Source organism: Chelonoidis abingdonii, chromosome 20 (assembly GCF_003597395.2).
Source record: "Chelonoidis abingdonii isolate Lonesome George chromosome 20, CheloAbing_2.0, whole genome shotgun sequence".
Lineage (NCBI taxonomy): Eukaryota > Metazoa > Chordata > Testudines > Testudinidae > Chelonoidis > Chelonoidis abingdonii.
Genome location: NC_133788.1, coordinates 20,346,499 through 20,358,500, shown reverse-complemented (window position 1 = coordinate 20,358,500; position 12,002 = coordinate 20,346,499). Strand labels below are relative to the sequence as shown.

The 12,002-nt window shown below is 42.0% G+C and overlaps 1 protein-coding gene across 2 annotated transcripts in view; it reads left to right on the top strand.

Annotated features, from left to right (window-relative positions):
* Positions 1 to 11,380, top strand: part of RFLNB (refilin B) — a 24,042-nt gene extending 12,662 nt beyond the window's left edge. For both annotated transcript variants that reach the window (XM_032785323.2, XM_032785334.2), the window contains 2 exons: positions 7,881 to 9,734; positions 9,885 to 11,380. In XM_032785323.2, coding sequence (XP_032641214.1) covers positions 7,881 to 8,211 — 331 coding nt within the window. In that variant the 3' untranslated portion in view covers positions 8,212 to 9,734; positions 9,885 to 11,380. The remainder of the gene's footprint in view (positions 1 to 7,880; positions 9,735 to 9,884) is intronic.
* Positions 11,381 to 12,002: the final 622 nt, after the last annotated feature.

Below are 12,002 nucleotides of genomic sequence, written 5' to 3'. Positions count from 1 at the left end.
CAAAAAGTCAGAGATACAATAAGTTTCGTTCTCTTTGACAAAACAGCTTGTTCAACAAATCAAGTTTTTTATAGTAAATCTAATAACTTTTTATATTACTATCAGCATCTCCACTGTGGCATCAGAGCACTGAAGCTGTCCTCACCCCGTTTAAAAAAAAAAAATCCACAATCAAAAGGAGAGTTTTATCTTTTAAGATAGTTCATTTGAAAACAACAATTGCTTGTTTTGCAATATGTGACAAAATACATATGAGAAACCAGAACTAGCTCTTAGGATAAAATGTTACTGATAGAGTGAAAACATGCTCTGGTGGGAGGATTGTTCCATTTGGTCTTAAATAGCAGGTCTTAAGTGTCTTTACTTAAACTCATGAAAGCCATAGGCATTTGTATTATGTTTTTAGTAGTCAATTATACTTATATGGCTTGATTAGGAATTTATGCAAGCAATAAGTCTGATAAAAGAAAGAGAGCTAAATTTCAGCTTTGAATATATAGTCTTTTAGTTCTGAAGTAAATTGTGTAAATAAATGATATCTGAACTCTTCCAACAGTACTCTTACCGCCACTAATTTTCCAGTAAATCGCTCCAGCCAGCCAGAGTAACTGCAGTAGTAGATGAACCAAATGCCATTTGTGACTCCAGTTTTGCACTCAAGACAAACCACCACAATAAGGCTGGAATTAAAAGAACTTCCCTACAATTATGGTTGTTCTTATAATTTATTAGTAGTTAAATGAGATAGCGCAACATTAAAACTTGTTTTGGGCGGGGGGGGGTTTGTCAAGAGACAGCCGACACATAGAGTTGGATCTTGCACAGTGAGAACCAAGGTGTTGCAATATGTAACGTCTGACTTTTTTTTAAAAAAGTATCTTCCACTCGGTGTTAACCATTATATTTTTAAAGAGGAACATCAATAAATCTGTGTGTTTAAAGCATATGTTGTGTCTAAACCCAGTGTAAAGAGTTATGTTCTAAGTTAACTTTGGAACAAGGTATGGTCACATTAAAAATAAAATCTCTCTCCAGGAAATCTGTGTAATTAATAGGGAATCGTGATAGGTAAACCAGGCATCCATTCTAGTCAGTCTCTCTGTTCTGCCTACAGTGTGTCAGGAGGAGAAAGTACAGCTATGCAATAATGAATAACCTGTCCAACAGAGAAGTTTATGTTTGAAACCCTAATCAAGAGGTTGGCTTGGTGCCCGTGTCACAGGATGCCTTTGGCAAACAACTTAAGGAATGTCTTAGGGGAATGTACTATAGCTATTTCTTAAATAGTACAGCACTAGATTCGAATGCATTTTGTATACTAGGTCTATGCTACTCATGTTGTATGTTTGTTCTGGCCTGATTCACATCCTCATGCAGTTCCAGATAGCTTTAGTGGGAGTCCAACGGTCTGGTCAGAATTCCGTACCAGAGTCTCTTATGGGGATGACTTAAGTTAAATCAGCATTCCAAGTCTCTCCTGGACAATGTTTAGGGCAGGAAAAAGGTAAAAGAAACACTGATTCAAGGGAATAAATAAGGCAAAAAAAAAGCACAATCTCTCTCTTCCATTGCCACCTTTCAGTCTTCTTGATCATTTTCACTCATCACGTAGTAGCAGAACATTGCAGGAATATCTCTGCATGGGCCATTTCGTTAAACTGCATAGGTATCTGTTTGTACTGCAGCCCAAAATGAATCTGCCAGCCAGTCACACATTCTGCATTCCTTGCTCAACGATAAGTGTTTTGCCTGCTGTCCCGATGCCTTACATAATCCCTCTGTTTTGAAGAGGAGGTCTTGGGCTGTTGCTGCTAGTCCGAGGGAATGAATTTTTTCCCCAGTTTCGTAGTTTGGGGAGATCTCATATATTTATATGGACATGATCCGTCTCTGGATGTCACATGCAACAATTAGCACTTTACTAAACATCACCCGAAGAGTACCAATGCCGACATCTTCCGAAAGCCCGGACTTTGCCATGCTGCTCTTCTCTCTTTCAACAAGTACACTACCGTGTTGTTTTATTTGGCGGTTTAGAATGCACACTTTTGTTTGGTGCAATAGTGCGATGGACAGTGTGACAAAGACATGTAAAGTGTGTAGGTATTCCGAGCAATTAGTTCTCTAACTCACCGCCTCTGCCCACGCCCCCATACCCTCAGCTGATCTCCATCTGAAATGTTACTCTGATTTGTTACTGCAGGGGTGCCTAGGAAGCCGGGTATGCGAAGACCGTTCCTTGGCCCCAGTTGGAAGATTCATCACACCGCAGATCGAAAACTTTAGACGAATAATGATCTCGTGTGGAAGTCCAACAGGGAAAGGAAACAGGCATGCTGTGGATGCTAGCCATTGACCTAGTTGTGCCTTCTTCTTGTCGCACTCTCAATGCCTCTGGCAGTGCACTCTCCATGTACCTAGGTGATTTGCTGCTTGATTCCCAGTGTTCTGCTTACCTCTTTACGACCTCCACAAATGTGGTATTTTTTCCTAACATTTTCTCTCCACTTTGTTGCGGTGCCGGATGTGTGAATGAGGAAGGTTGCAGCATTAGCACATATAGCGTTGAACTAGCGATGTCTACATCTTGGCTTTTCGCAAAAATTCCTATCACCTACCTCAGAGATAATTTCTGCACAATATTCTTAACAAGTTTACAGTTACACGTGCTCAATTCTAGTACGCTGCAGTCTACAAATAGGTTGCACAAAGTTTGAGGCTGGTTAACTAACTTGAGAAGTACAGCCAAGATTGTTCTTGTAAGATTAGGGCGCGCGGAATAAAAGTATCTACCTCAGGTTCCTTCTATGCCCTCGCCTACACTACGCGCAATAGCTTGCAATTTGAAATCTTGCTGCTAATCTTAAATACTCTTTCATCTCCAGCTCCCCTCTCCTTACCGGCACCATCTTTAAAAAGCAGGCTTGGATCGCAACGTAAAAAACGATTTAAATATACAATTCTGGAATTTCCCATTAGCTAGCCTATGCCAAAGGATGTCAGCACTTTTCTGCGTTTTGAACCCAAGTGCTTGTGAACCAATATGCTGAAATTTAATTATGGCTGTCTGTTTTAGCAAGTGGCTGAAGTATCTGCCTAAATTTTTCTTGTCAGTCAAGAAGAATTGTCCATGGGTTTTTAGCATGCATCTAGCATGAAGAAATCGTGTCATTTTCCAACTGTCACCAGACTCTCCTTGTCTGTGAAAATGCATTTACTTTCCTCTTTTGGAAACATTCCCTTATTTTTCACCTCGATCACTCGCAGCATGGGAAGCAGGGGAGGGACATCAGCAGCCTCTTTAACCGGAGGATAAACTCGGATCTTAAGAAAGCTAAATTGTTTCCCATAGAACAATTTAAACTGCTAGGCCTATTAATAGGTGAATTTCTATGAGCTGGACCATCCGACCGTCAGCGACCATGCGTAAGGTTCCCCTTAGAGTGACCTCGGGCAGATTAGCTTGTTTACGCCCACACTTAGCGTTAGTGGATCGAGTTAGTACACTGTACAGTGACAGTAGTAAAGGGACTAATGGATCATAGCAAGAGAGACAGGTATCAGTCAGCCAGCCAGTCCCAGACGGAGGTCATCAGGGCCCACGGGTATTTCTGCAGACTTCATGCTTCTACGACTGGAGCAAGAACGCCGCGGCACGAGGATCTTCCTGCAGTTTGTAACATCTCGAGTGGTGGTGTACACGTTTTGGTGTGCTTTGGGTAGAGCAATGGGGTGCTGTGAAACGCTAAGGGCTTGGTCCGGAGGCTCAAAGTGGACCTCGGCTCGTGTAACCTGCGCCAGTGCATAAGGAATGCAGATGACGGTTTGGCTGATGAAGGAAATGCGTCTAAGCCACCGGCATAGTAGACATTCAATCGATGAAGTGCTTCGTTCTCTGAGTCGATAATCACTGAGGAGTGTGTAACCTGAAACACACAAGAGATAGCCCAGTGTGCATCTCACTTTCACTCCAGCACCAGTGCTTCACTGGGAGATGGTAGGCTGAGCCAAGATACTAGGAATGCCAGGGTGATCTCCCAGCGTAGTGGCACAAGGGGTTCATTTCCCAGCCATGATGACCTTGGCTAGCCACTTCCTCTCTCGCGTGGCCTCAGTTTGCCTCATCGTGTAAAATGGGCAATGAACAATCCTGATCTCTTTTTGTCAAGTGCTTGAGGATCATGGATGAAGAAGTGCTGGATAGACACGTAGGATTCCTAGTCCCATAAGCCTTTTATTTAAAATATATCTTTCCCACTGTATCTCTCTCTTTCCATTTAGGGGTGAATGTGATTAAACCACCTTCTGCTTGATGCGCACGCTGCATTTTCATTCTTTGGTCCAGAGCACATACAGCTCTAGCAGGATCTCCTTCTTCTACTGGAATTTCCAGAAATGTCCCATTCAGTTTAACCATCTTCTTAGCCTGGTGGGAACCGGTAAAAAACACTTCGTTCAGACTCTTGGCCAGGCTCCAACCAGGCACCTAGATGCCATTTAGTACTTCCCTGTGGCCTTGATTTGCTTCATAACTGTCGACCCCTAGAGTCCACGGGAAGCAGATGCTGTTTTTCTGTATTCTTATCATCAACCCGTGGGAGTTCTTACCCTTTCCCCCTCTGCCCTGGGTGGGCTCATTGCAGCCATGGCAATACATGGATTATACCACTTTGTTTCCCATGAAAAAACACATGGACTCGTACTGGCCTGAAAAGTATAATACAATTTTAGCGGTATTTGAGTCATTTGCTGATAAGAATCTAATTATCAAGAATGTCTGGGGTTGCAATATGGAATGGGACTTTGGACGCTCTGTGTGCACCGAAAAAAGATTTTCCTTCTTCTGCTCACACCGGGCCTGATCCTGCATGTACAAGCATGCAATTCCTAACGCCTCAGGATTGGTCCTTTTGTCAACTTAGTTGAATTGATCTTTTAAATTCCTCCTATTATCACCTGTTGCTGTTTGAGTGAGTTATGATTGTTCTACTTTATGTCCAACAGAAAGGGAAACGTTTTGTTCCTTTTACTTGCAAATTTATGCTGCAAAGAATAATTTCCACATTACTCGTGCCATTCTCGAGGTCCTGTTTAAAAATATATCTCCCCATATCTTGAAGCATTAGGTTCCTCCCGTTCACAGATTACTCATTTGCGATGCACACACCCACCAACCACACACACAGACCATCACTAGACCCGACCTACAACACCCCAACACATCACCACGACGAAATAAAGTGACATACTATCAAACTGCTTTCGCTCACTATTTTTTTACACTTACAAAACCCTTACAGAGCTTAACTATCAGACAGATATCGCACATAAAACGCAACCAGGACACGACGTACAGCAGCGAATCAATGAACTTAGAACCATCATAAAAAACTTCCTTCGAAAAATTCTTCAATGGTGGTCTAAAGGAGACAGAACACTCCGTCTTTGCCAAAGGGTGGGTGACAGTTGCATACAGCTGGGGAACTCGCTCACCTCCGCAGGCATCGGCAACGCTACCACCACCATCCTCGTCTCAAACTCTCGCGCTCTAGGACTTAGCGATCGAGCACATATCACACGAGACTACACCCTCTCAAGACATACACACACACACCACACCCTTCGGCCTCTACTCGGCTGCCCCCACACAATAGGACTATTGGGTGATTCCCTAGCTACCCACGAGTCAGCGCCAAACCTTTCCCTGGGGGACCCCCAAGACCCAGAACCCCTGACGTTCACTATTCAAGCGACATCTCTTCCATCTGTCTCATACCTACACAGACCACACACATACTTTAATGCTACATAGCACGGACACTCGCAGACTTAACCTCTTCGACCAAGGCAAAACAGCACGGCAACACACTCACCCACTCAACCTGCAGCGACCACTCTCACTCAGACACTCTACGTCAAACCGCTACATCAAAGGACGACGCTTCTCCACCTCCCCTCCTACACTGAGAGAACTACACGCGACTCCAAGAAACCTTCAGCCAGGTTTTAAAATAGAGAAACTTTATAATTACCACAAAGGAAAAGAAAAATCAAAATACATAATCTTGCATTAAAGAAACTCATACAGCCTTGCTTATAAGCATCAATATGAATAACACAGTCCTGATTTAAAACCGATAGCCCCGTTTAAACTCAGTCCAGCAACTCAACACAACCTTGTAAATACACACAAAGTCTCATTCACAGCCAATTACTGTCTTGTTCTTGTACTCACCTATTTGTAGGAAGAATTTGAAGAAATGAGGAGTTAGCATGGAAAGTGTTTGCCTCCATAGCTGGGTAGCAAAACCACAATAGACGCAAGAGTAACTCTGGTGGCAGCGAGATAGATCCAAGCTGGGTATAAGCTTGGGGAAGGTTCACAGTAAACACTCAGATGCTGAACTCTAAGTCCAGATTTGAGACAGACGTTTAGTACAGTTCCACCTAGCCAGTACATTCCTCCACTTATGCCTTCACCCAGCCCTTTGCAAAGGAGTGTTCTGTCTCCTTTAACCACCTTGAAGAATTTTCAAGGGAAGTCTTTTTATGATGCTTCTTAGTTCATTGTACAGCTGCTAAATCTTGGGTCCTGTTTAATCACTTGAAAGGTAATCATGAGCAAAGAGCTTCAAAGGGAGTAGCTTTCTAAAGGGTTGTTTTATTAGCGGAAAGGAATTCCACTTTCTTAAGCTGATGGTTTTATAGCAGAAGGTTCTATCTTATCAGCAAGAGGTAATCCTGTGAACTGGAGGGAAAAGCTAATACTTCAAGATATGGAATATTTTTTAATACACTGCCTCAGTGCACAGTATGTGAATTATTCCTTTGGCATAATTTTGCAGTAAAAAGGAACAAAAGTTTCCCTTTCTGTTGGCATAAGTAGAACAATCATATCACTCAAACAGCAAGGTGATAGATAGGAGGATTTAAAAAAATTTCACTAGTATTGACAAAGGACCCAATCCTGAGGTTGGAATTGATGCTTGGTACCATGCAGGATCAGGCCCGGTGTGAAGCAGAGAGGGAAAATCTTTTTTGGTGCACACAGGCTTCCAGTCCCATCTCATATTGCAAACCCCAGACATTCTTGATATTAATTTTCTTATCAGAAATGCTCAATACGCTAATTGTATTATTTTTCGGCCAGTCGAGTCCATGGTGGTTTTTCTCATGGAAACAAGTGGTATAATTGTATTTGCCATGGCTGATGACCCCAGGGATGGGGAAGGGTAAAGAACTCCCACAGGACCGTTGATGGATAAGAATACAGAAAAACAGCATCTGCTTCCGTGGGAGCTCCTAGGGGTCGACAGTTATGAAAATCAGGCCACAGGGAGTCTAAATGGATCTAGGTGCCTGGTTGGGCTGCCAGAGTCTGAAAAGGGTTTTTTAGGTCCCACCAGGCTAAGAAGATGGTTAAACTGATGGCATTTCTGGAAATTCCAGTAGAAAAGGAGATCCTGGCTAGAGCTTGTGCTTGGACAAAGAATGAAAATGCCAGGCGTGCTACAAGCAGAAGGTGGTTTTCCTCTACCCCTAAATGGAAAGAGAGAGATCAGTGGGAAAAGATATATTTTAAATAAAAAAGGCTTTGGACTAGGAATCCTAGTGTTTATCCAGCACTTTTCATCCATGGATCTCAAAGCACTTGACAAAAGAGATCAGGATTGTCTGCCCCATTTTACAGATGAGGAAACTGAGGCCCGGAGAGAGGAAGTGGCTAGCCCAAGGTCATATGGCTGGGAATGGAACCCCTTGTGCCCTAGCTGGGAGATCACCCTGCATCCCGTAGTATCTTTGGCTAGCTACATCTCCCAGTGAGCACTGGCTGCTGGAGTGAAGTGAGATTCACACTGGGTATCTCTTGTGTGTTTCAGGTACACCTCCTCAGTGAAGTATGACTCAGAGAAGCACTTCATCGATGATGTCTATATGCCGGTGGGCTTAGGCATTTCCTCATGCAGCCAAACAGTCATCTGCATCCCTGATTGCACGTGGCGCAGTTACAAAGCCGAGGTCCACTTTGAGCCTCGGAACAAGCCCTTGCGTTTCACCAGCACCACCATTGTCTACCCAAAGCACACCAAAACTGTGTACACCACCACTCTGGATTACAACTGCAGGAAGTCCTTGCGGCGGTTCTTGTCCAGCGTAGAGCTGGAGTCTGCAGAATACCCTGGGAATGATTACCTCCTGGATGGCTGCTGACTGATACCTGTCTCTCTTGCTATGATCCATCCTAGTCCCTTTCTACTGTACTGTACTGTACTAACTCTCCACTAGCTAAAGTGGGTAAAAAAAGCTAATTGCCCAGTCACTCTAAGGGAACCTTACCTGTCGCTACGTCTGTCCCAGCTCATAAATTCAGCTTTAATGGCCTGCATTTAATTTTCTATGGGAATTTAGCTTTTTAAGATACCAGTTTATCCTCCTTTAGAGCTGCTGATTCCCTCCCCTGCTCCCATGTTGCAGTAATCAGGTGAAAATAAGGGAAATGTTTCCAAAGAGGAAAAGTTAATTGCTCTTTCACAGATAAGGAAGAGTCTGGGACAGTGGAAAAATGTACACGATTCTTCATGCTGATGTGTAAAACCAATGACAATTCTCTTGCTGCAGAAAATTTAGCAGATAATTCAGCCACTTGTAAACAGAGAGCCATAATTAATTTCAGCTTTGGTCACAAGACCTTGGTAAAGCAGAAAGTGCTGACATCCTTTGGCATAGGCTAGCTAATGGGAAATCCAGAATTGTATATTTAAGATGTTTTTTAGTTGCGCTCATGCCTGTTTTTAAAGATGGTTCCTTTAAGGAGGAGGGAGCTGGGATGGAAAGAGTTTTGATTAGAGCAAGATTTAAATTGCATTTGGGTAGCTGTAGGCAATGGGCATAGAAGGAACTGAGTTATCTTTTTTCCGGCTCCCTAATCTTACAGAACATCTTGTGTACTTCTCAGTTAGTTAACCCAGCCTCAAACTTGTGCAACTATTTGTCAGTGCAGCAGATACTAGAATTTGAGGCACTGTACTGTAACTTGTCAAGAATATTGTGCAGAAAATTATCTCTGAGGGGTGATGAATTTTGGAAAGCCAAGTGTAGACATCCGCTAGTTTCAAACCGCTATATGTGCTAATGCTGGCACCGTTCCTCATTCAAGTGGCACCGCAACAGTGGGAGAATGTTAGGAAATCCACATTGTGGAGGTCATAAAGTGGAAGCAGAAACCTGGGAATCCAGCAGCATCACCTAGGGTACATGGGAGTGACTTGCCAAGGAAGGCATTGATTGCGACAAAGAGAATGCAAAACTGTCAACTGGCTAGATCCACAGCCATGCCTGTGCTTTCCCTGTTGGACTTCACAGAGATCATTATTCTGTCTAAGTTTTTCGATCTGACGGTGTTGATGATTTCACTGGGGCAAGGAAGGTCTTCCGTACCCAGCAGCTTCCTGAGCAGCCCTGCAGTAACAAATCAGAGTACATTTCAGCTGGAGATCACTGAGGGTTGGGGGGTGGGCAGGAGAGAGGTGGTGAGAATAATTGCTTCGGAATAACCTACACCTTAACATTGTCTTTGTCACACTGTCATGCACTTTGACCAAACAGAAAGTGTGGCTTTCTAAACCTCCAAAATCACTGTGTCTTTGTTGAAAGAGAGGAGAGCAGCATGGAAAGTGCGGGCTTTCGAAGATGTGGCTTGTACTCTTCGTTGATGTAGTAGTGATATTGTGCATGTTGCATAGAAGCCGGATCATGTCCATATATATATATATCTCCCCAAACTCAGATGGGGCAAAATTCATCCCTCTGTAGAGCAACAGCCCAAGACCTCCTCTCAAAAGGGGACTTATGTAAGGCATCGGGACAAGGGAAAATGTCATCAGTAGAGAGCAAGGAATGCAGAATGTGTGCTGGCTGGAGATTATTATTGGGGCTGCAGTAAGACAGATCCTGCAGTTTTACAAATGGCCCATGCAGAGGTATATTCTGCAATGTGCTACTAGTGTGAGCTGAAATGATTCAAGAGACTGAAAGTGCAATGGAAGAGAGGATTGTTGTTTTTTTTTTGCCTATTTATTCCCTTGAATCAGTAGTTTCTTTAATCCTTGTTTCCTGCCCTAAAACATTTCCAAGGGAGACTTGGAATGCTGAGTTTAAATAGTCATCCCCATAAGAGACTCTGGGTACGGGGATTCTGACCAGACCTTTGACTCCACTGAAGCTATTGGAACTGCATGGGATGTGAATCAGGGCCAGAACTACCAACATGAGTAGCATAGCCTAGTACCAAATGCATTGAATCTAGTCTGTACTATTTAAGAAATGCTAATTACATTCCCACTAAGACCATTCCTTAAGTGTTTGCCAAAAGTGCACTTGTGACAGGGCACAAGCCAACCTCTGTGTGTAGGGGTTTCAAACATAACTTCTCTGTTGGACAGGTTATTCCATTATTGCTAGCTTGTACTTTCCTCCTGCCACTGTAGGAGACAGGATACTGGACTAGAATGGATGCCTGGTTTACTATCACTGTTCCCCTGAATTAATTACAAGATTTTGGAGAGAGATTTTATTTTAAAATTGTAACCATGACCTGTTCCAAGTTAAATTAGAAATAACTCTTACACTGTGGTTTAGGACACAACATATGCTTTAAAAACACAGATTTATTGATGTTCCTCTTTAAAAAGATGGTAACAGATGGAAGATACTTTTTTAAAAATTCAGGTTACTATATTGCAACACCTTGGTTCTCACTGTGCAAGATCCAATATGTTCTGCTGTCTCTGACAACCCCCCCCCCCCCAAAACAAAGTTTTAATTTGCTTTATCTCATTTAACTAGTAATAAATTATAAGAAAACCATAATTGTAGGGAAGTCTCTTTTTAATTCAAGCCTTATTGGTGGTGGTTTGGTCTTGAGTGCAAACTGGAGTCACAAATGGCTGGTTCATCTCTACTGCGTTAACTCTGGCTGGCTGGGAGCTATTACTGAAATTAGTGGGTAAGTACTGTGTGGAAGAGTTAGATATCATTTATTACACAATTTACTTAGAACTAAAGACTTAATATATTCAGCTGAATTTAGATCCTCTTTCTTTTATCAGACTTGATTGTTGCTAAATTCTCTAATAAGCCATATCAAGTATAAAATTGACTATAAAAATATAATACAAATGCTATGGCTTCATGAGTTTAGTAAGACACTTGAAGACGTGCTTTTAAGACAATTGGAAATCCTCCCCACGGCATGTATTTCACCTCTGGTAACATTTTATTCCTAAAGAGCTAGTTCTGGTTTCTCATATGTATTTTGTCACATATTGCAAACAAAGCAGTTGTTGTTTTCAAATGAACTATTTAAACAGATAAAACTCTCCTTTGATTGTGGATTTTTTTTTTTAAACGGGGGTGAGGACAGTTCAGGTGCTCTGATGCCACAGTGATGTGCATAGTATATAAAAAGTTATTAGAATTTATATTAAAAAAAATTGATTTGTGACAAGCTGTTCTTGTCAGAGAACTATAACTTATGTGTCTGGATTCCTATTGCCTTGTTAAATGCTTCTGACTTTCCAGGCTTGTAGATTTTATTTTTAATAGCGATAGAAGAGTAGGAACTGATACAACAGAATATCAATTATTTAATTCATAATAAGAGTTTTTTGTTTACTTTTTTCACTGCTCATTTGCTAACCCCTTTGGATAAGCACTTGGTTTTCAAGTAATGACATTGTTGGAATCTAGCGAGTCTTGAAACAGAATATATTTATAAAGAACCAACCTGCCATTGCAAAAGTGCCAGTGGCATTATGCAGCCAATTAAAGGCAATAGGATTAGGGGATCATTCAGTGATAAAATATTAAAGAAAACAGAGGAGTCCTATGCATATAAGACAATAATTGTTAGAAAAGACCATTGCATTTTAATAGGGTTTAAGATGTATTTTTAAATCAAAAGAACATATTTCCAAGCAAGTAGAGGGAAGTTATGAGAACTT